The sequence below is a fragment of the Rattus rattus genome, chromosome 12 (genome assembly GCF_011064425.1).
Source record: "Rattus rattus isolate New Zealand chromosome 12, Rrattus_CSIRO_v1, whole genome shotgun sequence".
Classification (NCBI taxonomy): Eukaryota; Metazoa; Chordata; class Mammalia; order Rodentia; family Muridae; genus Rattus; species Rattus rattus.
In genome coordinates, this window is record NC_046165.1 from 23,153,220 (window position 1) to 23,166,671 (window position 13,452).

Consider the following 13,452-nt stretch of genomic DNA (forward strand, 5'->3'; position numbering starts at 1 on the left):
ATATGTAGTCAAGCATTACCTTGAACTGAACTTTCCCATCTCCCCGATGCTGCCATTATAGATTTCTAGCACTCTGCCAGGTTTCTATAGGGCTAGAGATGGAAGCTAGGCTTTGTGCATGCTGGGCCAGCACTCTGCTAACTGAGATACATCCCCATCCCCCAAGCAGTGTAATTTCAAAAATCATTTTTCCTTCTGAAGCACACTATTCCATGTGTTTTACTACTCTAATGTATCTACATGGTTCATATTGTTATTTGACCATTTCATCTGTACTCCCGGAAGCTAATCGACATCAGGTGTCCAGATACATTACTTGAGTCCTTGAAGAGTAAACAGGAATACCTTATATTTGGGGTCAGTTTATATTAGGCATATAGAAAAATTACTGGCTAAAAACCAGTTTTTACCTCTGTTCCTTTTTTTGAAAAACAACCTTTCTTGGAGGAGGGCGTCACTCAGTCAATACACGGTTACCATAAAAGAATTAAAATGGAAATGTCCTGGAGAGAGTGGACGCTTGAGTCCTTGTCCTGATTGTGCCTCTGACTGTGGTGTTACCAGGATGCTTTGCTCCGGAGGCCACTCCTCTGTTGAGGACTTGAGTTGGCTCCCTGCAGAGCTGTGAGACTGTGTGATGGGACCTAAGATTGAGGTGTTGCAGCTGGGGTCAGTCTAGCTGTCCCTGAGGACAGGGGAAATGGTGAGGTAAGGCTACAGGGTAGGACTCAGGCAGAATGGAGTCCTGCACCGTGTATATAACTTTTTCTTAGGAATAGATTTAAAGGAGAAATTAGAACATGAATTTTAAAAATTGCTTATTTGCCTCTGAATGCGGCTTAATGTGCTCCTCCAGCCTTTTCTGGTTCTCATTTCTCCTCCTTACTCTGCAGAAATAACCTTATCGGTTCCCGGGGAGGGGGAAGGAAAACGAAAATTACTTGTGAACCTATGTGGTGGAAAACATTTTAACATGTAAACTTTTGCAGCTTCTAGTTGACTGGAGTAATCACCTCCTAAGGAAGCACGCACGTATCCCCTGCATTTTCTGGTGGCTCAGAGAAAGTCCTAAACTAGTGCAAACAGCTTTGGTGAGGAAGATGTCTGTGTTAGTACCGACACCAGCTTTTTAAAGACGCAGGGTTAAGCGTCTACCTGGTTCCTCTTGTTGTTTGACTATTTCATCTGTACTCCTGGAAGCTAATGGACATCGGTGTCCAGATACATTGTTTGTTGATGTATTCATAGTTATTTTCTATCCAGAAACAAATTTTAGGCAGAAGTTTACTTAGAATTATGTTGAAGTTTTACTGTCCTTACATTCCCTGGACATGTATGTTGTATATGTGTGTGTATGCATATATGCGTATATTATATATATAGCTTATATAAAGTCTGCATGGTTTATGGAAAAAGAAATAAAGTTTATCTTAAAAAAGCAGAATTCCTAAGTGATAGAGTGTATGTAAAGCAAAATAAAACAAATAAAAAAAATCCCTCGAGCGTCATACTAACAAAGGAACAAACAAAATGAAAAGGAAATCTGGTCATAGATTACCAGGATTCTGCCTTACATAATGAGGCCTTGCAGAATTTGACTGTGGGCAGATCCTTTGTATGAATTTAGACGTCGCCTCGCTTTAACCTCAGAACAAATCTGAGTTCCGCTCTGTGGTACGTTTTGGATCAGCCATTGAGGGCAGGTTCCTGTCGAATGTTCCTGCTTTGGCGGAAAGCAGTGCTTACTCAGCGTGAAATGGTTGCTTCTGAGTCATGTGTGCAGAAAGGGTGATACTCCATGAGGGAGGAGGTCGAGGGCGAGGGAGAGGACAAGAGACCCCCAGGTGGCAGAGCGCTGGCTCATCCTGAGGTCGGTGAGGTGGGTTCCCCTGTGATTTCTAAGCATGGTTTGTTTGTTTTTTTTTTTCTTTCCCTCCACAGGGAGGACTTTTCCCACCCACCCTTACTTTTCAGTGCAGCTCGGGGCAGGGCAGCTGTCCCTCTTCAACCTGCTGAAGGCCTACTCTCTGTTGGACAAGGAGGTCGGCTACTGTCAGGGGATCAGCTTCGTGGCCGGCGTCCTCCTTCTGCACATGAGTGAGGAGCAAGCCTTTGAAATGCTCAAGTTCCTCATGTACGACCTGGGCTTCCGCAAGCAGTACCGACCGGATATGATGTCACTGCAGGTGAGGCGGTGGCTCCGGGTGGGTCAGGCGTGCAGGAGGCTCTCATTGGAAACCTCAGTACCAGCCGTTTCCGAGCCACGGTTTAGAGTTCAAGAAATTTAGGCCCACTGTCTTAGAACAGATATGTGGGTATCTGTTAGCCATTGTTTGAGTGGAGGATTGGAAAATTTGCAAAATGCCCATGTGCTTAGGAAGGCATACAGAGAGTGCCTACCAAGATATATAACTATAGCAAATCAATTCCTACTTGCCAACTGTATATACATATATTTAATAGGTTAAATAATGTTTTATGTTTTCTGATACTTTATATCAGAGAGGAGAATTGGTATCATTATAAGGAATTAAATAATTCTGCTTTCTAGAAAAACAATTTCTTTGTTATTAGAGTTTCAGGCAATAGAAACTAAGTGTGAACAGTATTTGATATTTGGTCCACAGGCAGAAGGATTTAGTTATATATTTTTAAAAATTGATGTTTTTTTCCATTAAAAATTTGATACAATGTAAGTATAGGTAAATTGTATTCATACATTAATAATCATTTTGATTCAGGGAGCATCACAGGAGAGTCCCAAGTGGTAATCTCTAAACACATGTACATATATGAGCAACATTAAATGGGTTGTGTGTGTGTGTGTGTGTGTATGTATGTAACAATAATGATATCAGAAGAAGCCGTGAATCCAAGCTGGAGGGAAACATGGGACAAGTGAGTGGCTGAAATGATGCAAGTGTTTTCCTGTGCCTGAAATTCTCAAAGAAAGTTATTGCAATGATCATTAGGGTTACTAAAAATACCCTTTCTGATTTTGGAAAAGTAACATTTTCCCCGGCAGCCTTCCTACCAGCTGTGACAGACCCTAGGGATGTTGTAGGAGTGCTGATCTCTCTGCTTCAGACAGTGAAGCGAACACCTTTTCACTGTCTAGAGCAGGAGGGTGTGATCTGTAAGATTTCAAAGATGGCGCCCGCGCCTATGCCAGTGAGCTTGGCTTCCTTGAGAGGAGGCCTGATTGATCACTTCACTCTTGAGTGTGGGCATACAGTTATGCTTTAGTGACTTTAACTGTGAACTAAGGGATGACGCCGCCCTTGCTTCATTATCTCTGCCTCATCATGTTCCGTCTCTGCTGATTTCTGTGTTGGATATATTAACCTTCTATCTCTTCCCTTGTGCAGCCCTTTCTCTCTTCTCTCGTCACCCTTCTTCCATCAGCAGCTTTGCCATGTTCAGTGGACTGCGTTTGGATTTTTTTTTTTTTTTTTTTTTTTGCAAATGGGGCTTTATTATTAAAACTTACTTTGTAGGAACCTTGAATTTTTGCATCTGCCCAAATACACTTCAATGGAGGAAGAATCCCTTCCCCCACGTTTAGAACCCAGGGTGCAGAATTCAAGATCCTTAAACATAATGAAATGGCAAATGTGCGTTTCTTTATCAACGTGCTCTCTCTTTACTCATCCTTACTAATTAAACTTGTTTCTGAACTTGCCGAAATACTAGTCCTTCGGTTGACGAATGCCCACCCTGTCTAGTTTCTGAACTGGGGCTGGCCTAAAGGAAATGTATGATTTCTTGTCTGACACGACTTACTGAGATAACCATCTCATTACAAAGCCTCTTTTTGTGTTTGCCTCCTGCCAAGCTGCTCGTTTTATAACCGTGACTTCCTGTGGCCCTGGTTCCTTCCTTTTACAGTGGTGGAAACTTAGTTTCCGAGATTTCTCTTGCAGATGAGGCTCAGGCGGAATCCGCTGCGTTTGTGTATAGCACTTTGTGAGTCGTTTCCCCTCAGACTGTCTTGTTTTCCATTTCCACTTTGGAAACTGTTCTTGAATTTACGACAGGATTGGTTATTGGCACGCGTTTTTATTAATTCATGTTATTTTTTTTTTAATAAGAAAAGGTTCACATTCTGGGGGAGATGTTGAAAATCTGCTAGGAAACTCACAAACAATTCCTTTCTATAGGAAGAATGATGCTCTTCCCATGTATGTACAGCATACTAAACACATGGTAGAACCCCTTGCTCATGAGACTTAGTCAGATTTACGCTGACAAGAATTTATGAGCTAAATGTAGTGACTTGGATTTGAACACCGTCTTTAAAGTTAACAATGGAAATAAAGATATGTTATTTTACTAAATGTGTGCTGTCAAACGTTAATATATTTTATACACATGCAGACTACTACAGATTTTATTCTTCTTCTCTGTGTGAACTGTAGATTCAGATGTACCAGCTCTCCAGACTCCTTCATGACTACCACCGGGATCTCTACAATCATCTTGAGGAAAATGAGATCAGCCCCAGTCTGTATGCTGCACCCTGGTTTCTCACACTCTTTGCCTCTCAGTTTCCCTTAGGATTTGTAGCCAGAGTTTTTGGTAAGAGACGCCTGTGTTCAAGAGGGATGGTATTATCTAGTCTCTTGAGTTCATTGTCAATGAACTCCCCTTAGAGCTGGCAAAGTTCTAAGTAAAATTCAAATGTGATGGAAATGACTGGGCTCCCATGAAGGTCCCATGTTTATTTGTGTGGAAGACGTAGAAAACACAGTCTTCAAAGGTAGATTAGAGGGAGACTGTAGAATTATCTAAATTTTTATTTTTCTGTTTTTACCTCTTTCTCTCTTCCTCCTCCTCTTCTTCCTTTTCCTCTTCCTCCTCTTCCTCTTCCTCTTCCTCTTCCTCTTCTTCTTCTTTCTCCTTCTCCTCTTCCTCCTCTTCCTCCTCCTCCTCCTCTTTCTTCTTCTTCTTCTTCTTCTTCTTCTTCTTCTTCTTCTTCTTCTTCTTCTTCTTCTTCTTCTTCTTCTTCTTCTTCTTCTTCTTCTTCTTCTTCTTCTTCTTCAATTTATATTCAAAATACAGAGACAGTACCCTGCTGCCATGCTACGACCTCTAATGGCATGCCTATTGTTCACATGCAGCTTTGTTCCTGTCTTATTGCTTACATGGCTACCTTTCAAGCCATTAAAGGAGCCACAGCCAATCCCTAAGATCATGGCTACTAGAAAAATCACTCAGTTTCCGCAGGCACATTCCCGAGTAGCTGTTGGCACTGGGAAAAAGGAGAGGAGGATGGTATGGTTTGTGCTCCTCCTGGGATCATCAGAGTATAATTTAAAAATCAAGACACAGGGGTGAGTGTAGTTAGACACACCTGTAGGTTCAGCACTTTGGGAAACAGACAGTAGCGTTAAGAGTTTGAGCACATGTGAGCTATGTAATAAACCCCCATCTGTCTTAGTTATGATTTCTGTTGCTGTGATGAAACTTCAAGACCAGAGGCACCTTGGGAAGGAAAGGGCTTATTTCAGCTCACAATTTCACACCACACCTTGTCACCAAGGGATGTCATGGCAGGAACTTGAGGCATGAGTAGGTGCAGAGGTAATGGAAAAGCGCTGATTACTGGCTTGCTTCTCATGGCTTCTCGGACCATAATCTCCCTTGGTCCAATGCCAACACTGTGATGGGAGCGAGGTAGCTACTCAATCACTGCTTTCTTCGAACACCCAGGACCACCAGCTTAGGGGTGGCACCATCCACTGTGAGCTGGGCCCTCCCACATGGTTCCATGTACATCATCAGGTATAGGAAAATGTACCACAGACTACTTGCCTACAGGTAATCTTAAGGAGACATTCTCAGTTGAGGTTCTCTCTTCCCCAGTTTGTGTCAAGTTGACATAAAATTGACCACGGAATCTAAAAACAGGAAGGGAAAGAAAGACATCAGCAACTATTGTTCTCTAGAAATGCGTTCAGCGATGTTGACTGGGACCTCTGTTGCCTAGAGAGGGCTCCTACAACTGCTGGGTTCTGCACATCTGTCTAGGACCCATAGCAGAGAACTCAGTATTCATGTACCACTGTGCTGGGTTGAAGCTTTATAATTTTTTGGTCAAATTTTAAATGTTCTTTAATTTTAAGTTATTAGCGTGTTCTTTAAAGTATTAGTATAAAGATCAGAAAAATTAGAGATGACAGCAAATAGGAAAATATTAGGAGACATTTGAGTTAGAAAAATGTTAGGAGACATTTGAACTTTGAGCATATGTGTGTTTTACACATACGAACACCACATTGAAGACTATAGCGTACTTTCTTCGTGGCAGGATATCTGAGGTCCTTAATAAGTAAGAAGAAGAGACGGCTTCCTGTCCTTTTGCTTCAGTCGTATTAAACTTGCTTTTAAAAATACAAACTGGTTTTGACCAGTTTTCTTCTACAACATGTTTTCTAGTTCTGCTGCTGTAACAAAAACATACTTTTAGAACAAAGCGTGTACTCTTTCGAAAAATACACAACTTTGCGAAAATTTTGTCTCTTCTTCCAGATATTATTTTTCTTCAAGGAACTGAAGTTATATTTAAGGTTGCTCTCAGCTTACTGAGCAGCCAAGAGGCACTGATAATGGAGTGTGAAAACTTTGAAAACATTGTTGAATTTCTCAAAAGTACGTTACCCGATATGAACACCACTGAGATGGAAAAAATTATTACCCAGGTATGATGTAAATGATCCAATAAGTACTAAATGTTTTCACATAAAAATGTACTTTGCCTAACATCAAGTTTTCTCAGGGCCTTCTTTTGTTTTTTTATCAGGTACATTTTATTTAGAAACGAGACAGTTATGAAATTTTAGCATTGTAACACTGCCTATCTGCCCATGCGTAGAAAATATGGCGTTAGTGGTTTTTCCAGAAATCCTTTTCATTTAAACCAATGCTAAGACCAGGTTATAACAGGTTCAACTGAAGTAGATGAGGTCAACAGGGTTTTGAGGTGGATATTTCCAAACAGTCACATGCCTATGAGGTGGGATATCACGTGCTGCAGGATGAACTTCTGGAATCTTCCTATGCCTGTGAGGATAATGAATCTCTAGAGAAGCTGGGGAGAGCCAAAGTAAAATGGAGCCCACTAGGTTTTTCAACGTCACTAATTCTTTCAGAATTTATAAGAACGGCTAGGCCTGTGACCCCAGGTACTTGGGAGGCAGGGGCTGTGCAGTCCCAAGTTCAGGGCCACCCTAGTGATGTCACTCAGTGATTGATCATTTATCCAGCAGTACAGAGCCCTGCATTTTCTTCTTAGCACCATAAAGCATAACTGATATTCAGATTAGCATGGACATAATTATCAGTAGTTTCTTATTATTAAAATCTTTGTATTTTGATTTTGGAGATTTGAAATACATATATCCTCTTTAAAAAAGAAAAAAGAAATCCAGGGAGAGGGGAAAAACAATAAACGAAAATAACAAAGTTAAAAGGGGAATTTCCTGACTCCCAGGTTACTAGTAGGATTTGAACTGATTACCTGGAATCTAGTGCTGATCTTGAAAGAGGCTCCCAAAGAATAGCAGGTGAATTATGCATATATCTTAATTATGCATTAAGCTTTTATTAAAAATCTTTCTGCTTCATTAATGCATACAGTCAAAATACTCCTGTGTGACTTTGCTTACTAACCAGCAGAGGTTATCTCCGACACATAATCATTGCTCAACAGCAAATGCTGACGTGGTACTCTACATTTCAGGAGACAGCTATTAGATTATAGTCATCTTGGTGGCAAGATACCCTTGGATGCTCGTTTGTTCCTGTGACTTGGTCTCATTCTCAGGGTGTTTCATTTGCATATAAATACACTCTGTGCTAATGTATTGGAAGTTGAGTCTGTTTCAGTTGTTCTTGTGTGGATAGCCAGGCTTATTTCCCCATCTGGTATGTTTTTAGTGCTTCTATTAGTGCTGGGAAGTAAACGTTAGGTCTACCAGCATATACCCCTTGTATCGAGGTATAGGTACTGAAGGCCAGGCTAACCAACCTGTGGTGTTTCAACAGGTTTTTGAGATGGATATTTCTAAACAGTTACATGCCTATGAGGTAGAATATCACGTGCTGCAGGATGAGCTTCTGGAATCTTCCTATGCCTGTGAGGATACTGAGTCTCTGGAGAAGCTGGAGAGAGCCAACAACCAATTGAAAAGACAGAACATGGACCTCTTAGAAAAACTCCAGGTACAGAAATACCGATGAGAACGCTGATCTGTGTGCTCTCCTGCATGCACGGAATGGCCCCGAATGCTTGTGAAATGAATGCGGGTCCCCCGAAGACCAAGGGCCTGGGTATCTCACTAATTTCCCATGTATGGGGATCTACAAATGTACTTAGGGGCCTAAGCATCACTTGGGAGAGAAAAATGCTCACTCACAAAACAATAGAACCGCATTTCTAAGCAGGATTTGGGCTCATCTTATTGGATGTTATGTAATTCAGATAGGTTTAGCTGGGAAAGAATAATGTGTGAAGAGTTGGGAATATGGTTGTGTGAGCCTGGGCTGGGCTCTGAGGGCTGAGTAGTGAGTGAGGAGAGCCTCTGTTTGCTCAGAGCAGGAGGCCGTGCCATTCAGAGGCTGGGGCAGAGTGGAGCCAGCTTGGTCAGGTCCCATACTGGGGGGAGAACAGTTGAAGAGTGGAATGCAACAGGTTTTCTTTGTTGTCTAATAAGAGTGCAGTTGCGTGTGCCCCTCCTAAGAAGGAAACATCTCAAAAGGATTCAAGCCTCACATCTGAAAGAACAACATAAACCAAAGACAGATTAGGGCGGAGTAAGAAGGAAGGGGGGCAAGTTTCGTGAAAATCTGGTCCGGGAGGATGACGTTTGTCTAGAGCAAAACAGAAACGGAAGGTGTTTCTGGGTAAGTTAGAGCAAGCACATAGCAAACAGTCCTGTCACTCCGAAATTCGCAATCACTCTATTCCCAAGTTATTCACTATAGTTTATAAACAGACGAAAGTAGAACAAACCATCTACAACGAAATATTCTGCCCTTGAGGTACCGTGATAGGAGCTCGGGATCCATGAAGTTAGCCTGTTCCTCAGGCCGAGGAGGTTAGCAGGCATATTGCTGTCTGAAGTCCCCAGGGCTGGATCACTCAGAGAGAAAAGAAGAGGTTGATTTAATCCATAGTCCTGGAGGCTGGAATAGCGTGCTGCTCCCTCTGGCAAAGGCCCTTGGCTATGTCACATGGAGATGGCGTCATGGTGGAAACAGGAAATAGAGGGAGACTTGAGGAAAGAATCCGGGGACAGGGAAGGACAGTTTTCCTCTTGGGGAAAAACCATTTTACAAGAACTAAGAAGGGTCGTAGGAGAGGTACCTTAATGGTGTTCAAGGGGACTCTCCTCACTGATCACTGAAAGATGATACCTATGTGTGGCATCATCACTTGGTAACACATTCCAAGGTGTAACAGCAATAGCCTTCTAACTGGAGCCAGGGTGGTGGCCCGGGGGGCGGGTAAGCCACACCAAAGCCATATAGTAGCAGGGGTTGAACTTCCTGGGGAGGATGAATAAACATACATTTTTTAAATAAAATATTTCTTTTTATTAAACGCTAAGACAAAGTGATTAATTCCCAATAAAGAATAGTTGCTGAACTGTTCCTTATTACTGGACTATTTCAATATCCACTTGAAATCGGGGAAGGCATTTGCACCCATTTTCCACGGGCAATGGTCCTTGCTTGCTACAGACTTTCTATCGACAGTTCCAGGTAGTCAACATCAAGCTTCCCAACGGTCAAAATGAGTGGAGTTCCAAGTGTATCTAGACAAATCTCTCTGGAGGTCTTTGGGTTGTTGAAGGTTCTAGCCTTGGAAGGCATTAGGGAGTTTCCCCATGCATCCATCCCACTTTGTTCTTCTGGGAAGGTAGTTATCGAAGGGCAAGATTGTCCAGAACTACCAATCGCTTGGGTTCCTTCTTAAACATAGGAGCTTTTCTTCATCATGGTACGTCACCATGCAGCAGGGGACCCTGGCCAGAGTCAGCTCCATGCTGCTTAGATGAGAATTTGTCAAAACAATGTTCGAAACCAACTCACATAGCAAAAACCTAGTCAAGAATTTCTTATTCTGTCTTCAGTCAGACTGGATGGACGGGGGGACTCCAGTGGGCATGGGTGACGATTGTGGGGTGTTGTTACAGTCTTGCTTTACTGTTGTCATTATCGAGAGGAGATAAGTCATGTGAGTGTAATGTATATACACACACATGCACATGTATGTTCAATCCACATTTACTATGTTGTTGGGATCTGAATCCAGAATCTTTTCGATGACAGAAGAGAATTGAGCTACATTTTCTGCTTCTAATACCTGAATTTTTGGGCGACTCTAAAACAACAAATGAACGAAGAAACTAACAGAACTCTCACAAAACTCCGTTTCAGAGGACATTTTTGTATACTGAAATATACTTGGAAAGTGTATGCATTTTTCTCAGTGTTTTTTTTTTTTGCATGCCATTCTGTTAACATATATAATTATCTGACAACAGTGTAAGACATGACTGTTACTGTTACAAAGAAGCAGATTCCTCAAATATTTAATTTGAAGGATTTTTCATTTTATTTTATTTTTTTTTTTTTTTTTTGACAAACAGGTGGCTCACGCTAAAATTCAGGCCTTGGAATCCAACCTAGAAACTCTTTTGACCAGAGAAACCAAAATGAAGACTTTAATCCGGACCCTGGAACAAGATAAAATGGCTTATCAAAAGACAGTGGAACAAATCCGGAAGCTGCTACCAGCAGATGCGCTGGCTAACTGTGAATTGCTGTTGAAAGACCTAAGTTACCCAACCAACGACAAAGCCAAGGCGGGAAATAAGCCATAGTTTCAGACAGAGCCTCCACAGATGACGGCTTCCTTAAAATACCCGGAAAAAGGACCCTGTGTAAGATCGACCAGAAAGCTGGTAGGACAGCTACTACTGGTGCTGAGGTCATCAGTAGGCGACGTAGCTCTCCTCAGAGCACTCCACTCTTAAGCCATCACAGACACCCAGACTGTATTTTCTTCTGGTTGTTGCCAACTATGTACATAACCATATATAAGTGGACATACAGATTCATGCTTTCAAATCAAACAGTAGGTGTGTATTCAGAGCAATTTTTTTTCTTTTTTTTTCAGCCAGAACTTCATGAAATTCACCTCCAAGGGAGAGTTCAAGTAAGCTTCTCCTTGGATACACATGAAATCCTTTTTCTAGTGAAACAAATCCAGAACATCTTTGTATATTGAAATATACTTGAAAAAAAAATGAATGTATTCCCCCGCCTCCCCCCCAAAGACTAGCATGCTTCACTCAGTGTGGTAGGCAGACACATTTCTTTAGCTCCATGTCTGTGTCTATAAGGGACATGATGGGCTGCCAGTCTCCCTTCCGTGAGTCTTCTAGGAAGGTGGGGCTCTTCTGCCCTGCCTGCTGTGTGACAACCTTCGAGCATCTTGAGTGCGGTTAGGCTATGCCTTAGATACACGTAGGGAGAAAGCAGGACATTGTGGCTGAGTCAACCCACCTCAAGGTGAAGAGGAATGTTGCTAATTTTCTAGCAGATTAGACCAGCATTGATAGTCAAACTGATAATACTAGGCCTCAAAAGACACCATTAAGCTCCTGGATAGCTTTTTGCCTTTTTATTTAAGGGACTTCTATAGTGGCAAACAGTTGCTTGGTGCTGTATTTACCAAGTGAGAGGGTTTGCTTTTTTTTTTCTCTCAAAATTATGGGAGCATTCTAGGTAGTTCTCGAGACCTTCGGTTTTAGAAGAGGGAAATAAAATTAGGATTTCCCAAAGATGATATATACCACGATCAGTTGCTTTTCTATCTTTTGCTCAATGATAGAACACATTTTTTTAAATCGCTTTCCCCTTTCATGTGAAAAATTTAGAACTGTGAAATATTTAGGAACAAACCATGGAAAGCACACTGGAGGGGAAGGGAACGTCTCCAACCCAGGTAAAGCTTACGGCTCTGTGTTTGGACTCCGGACTTCTGCTGCGCACCCATAGGTTACTAGAGAATGTAATTTTCCCAGGACATGTTGAGTCCCTACAGCAGAGACGATGGATTTTACAATAGTGCCTCCGAACACAGACGCAGCAGGGGTTTCTTTGCCTTTCCAAGCGGTCTTTACCGTCGCTGCTCTTTCAGCCCTTGTCTTTTTGCAGATGGGTTACTTGGGGGTAATTTTCCTCAGAGAGAGTTTATTACACACAAGATGAAGTTTTATTATAGGGCTTATAGGAGTCAAGGTGTAAAGTCTCCAAAGACATTGAAGAGTGGATGCCAAGCATCTAGGCTGTTCCCCCCTCGAATGTCAAAGGTCTCACAGCGTCAGAGGATCTTTGGATCTAGGGGGGGTGTTTCTCCTAAAAAAACAAAGTCTTATTTAGCTAGGAGAGGTGATGTACACATTCTAGATTCTAGGAAGTGCTCATTACCGATTCTCCATTCGGTTGAGGGCCATTAGTTGATCTGTTGCTTGGATCTTCTGGAAATGTCTTTATTCTCCTACCAGGACGAAGAGGAGTTCAGCGTTTCTGTCTGATGGTTGTGATTGCCTTGTGGGTGTGATACATGGGTGGTGGTTGAGGGATCCTTATGTTAGGGAAGGAAATATTTTCTTTCCATTTCTTCATTAAAAGTAGACTACGTTCCGGATGTTGGGGGTCCGCAGTGTGGGTTGTTTATGGTATTCCGTGATTAAGACCATGTGGATATGGTATTTTTTTTTCTTTTGTGAAAATGATTTTTCTTTCTCATTGGTGATTTAAAAAAAATTGTTACACCCGTTTCGCTTTGTAACTTTACATCTTCATCACCTTCATGTAACGTCTAGGATCATTTCCAATAAATATGTTGCTGCCGTTTCTTGAGTTTTCCCTTGTAGTTGTCTTTTGAGGGGTGGGGTAGGCCACAAACTCTTGCCTAGAGTCTTGAAAACAAAACCTCTATGGGTTTGGAATGATACTCTCGAAACCCAAACCCGAACATGCAGAACAGTCTCATGCAAACAACCCGGAACACAAAGGGTTATGGGAATACATTGTTGCCAGTTTCCAACTTCTTTCCCAGTGAAGCCTTTGCTACTGACTGGAGAAAGAGAAGGGAGACCAAGCCGTCAGAGTTGCGCTACACCTCTTTCCTCCCTGGATCCTGCTCTTTCCCCCCATTCCTTCCTATCCCTTCCTTCTCTTTCCCTCTTTCCCCGTACTATGGATGGAAGCTAAGATCCCGGACATGCTAAGCAAGTACTGTATCACTGAACTGTATCCTTAACTGTAACCCATTGCTTTTTATGTCCTCTTGTCAATAAAGAGTATATAAAATTGTAGAATTTTCCTATTAGCTTTGCTTCCAAATAATTAAGAATTAAGCCAAGTACTGATGGA

General features: G+C 41.9%; 1 protein-coding gene across 1 annotated transcript in view; it reads left to right on the forward strand.

Annotated features, from left to right (window-relative positions):
- Tbc1d4 (TBC1 domain family member 4) overlaps positions 1-12,936 on the forward strand; it is a 187,562-nt gene extending 174,626 nt beyond the window's left edge. The window contains exons 15-19 of the mRNA XM_032917640.1: positions 1,942-2,186; positions 4,419-4,578; positions 6,532-6,701; positions 8,047-8,223; positions 10,656-12,936. Coding sequence (XP_032773531.1) covers positions 1,942-2,186; positions 4,419-4,578; positions 6,532-6,701; positions 8,047-8,223; positions 10,656-10,889 — 986 coding nt within the window. The 3' untranslated portion in view covers positions 10,890-12,936. The remainder of the gene's footprint in view (positions 1-1,941; positions 2,187-4,418; positions 4,579-6,531; positions 6,702-8,046; positions 8,224-10,655) is intronic.
- The last annotated feature ends 516 nt before the right edge of the window (positions 12,937-13,452 follow it).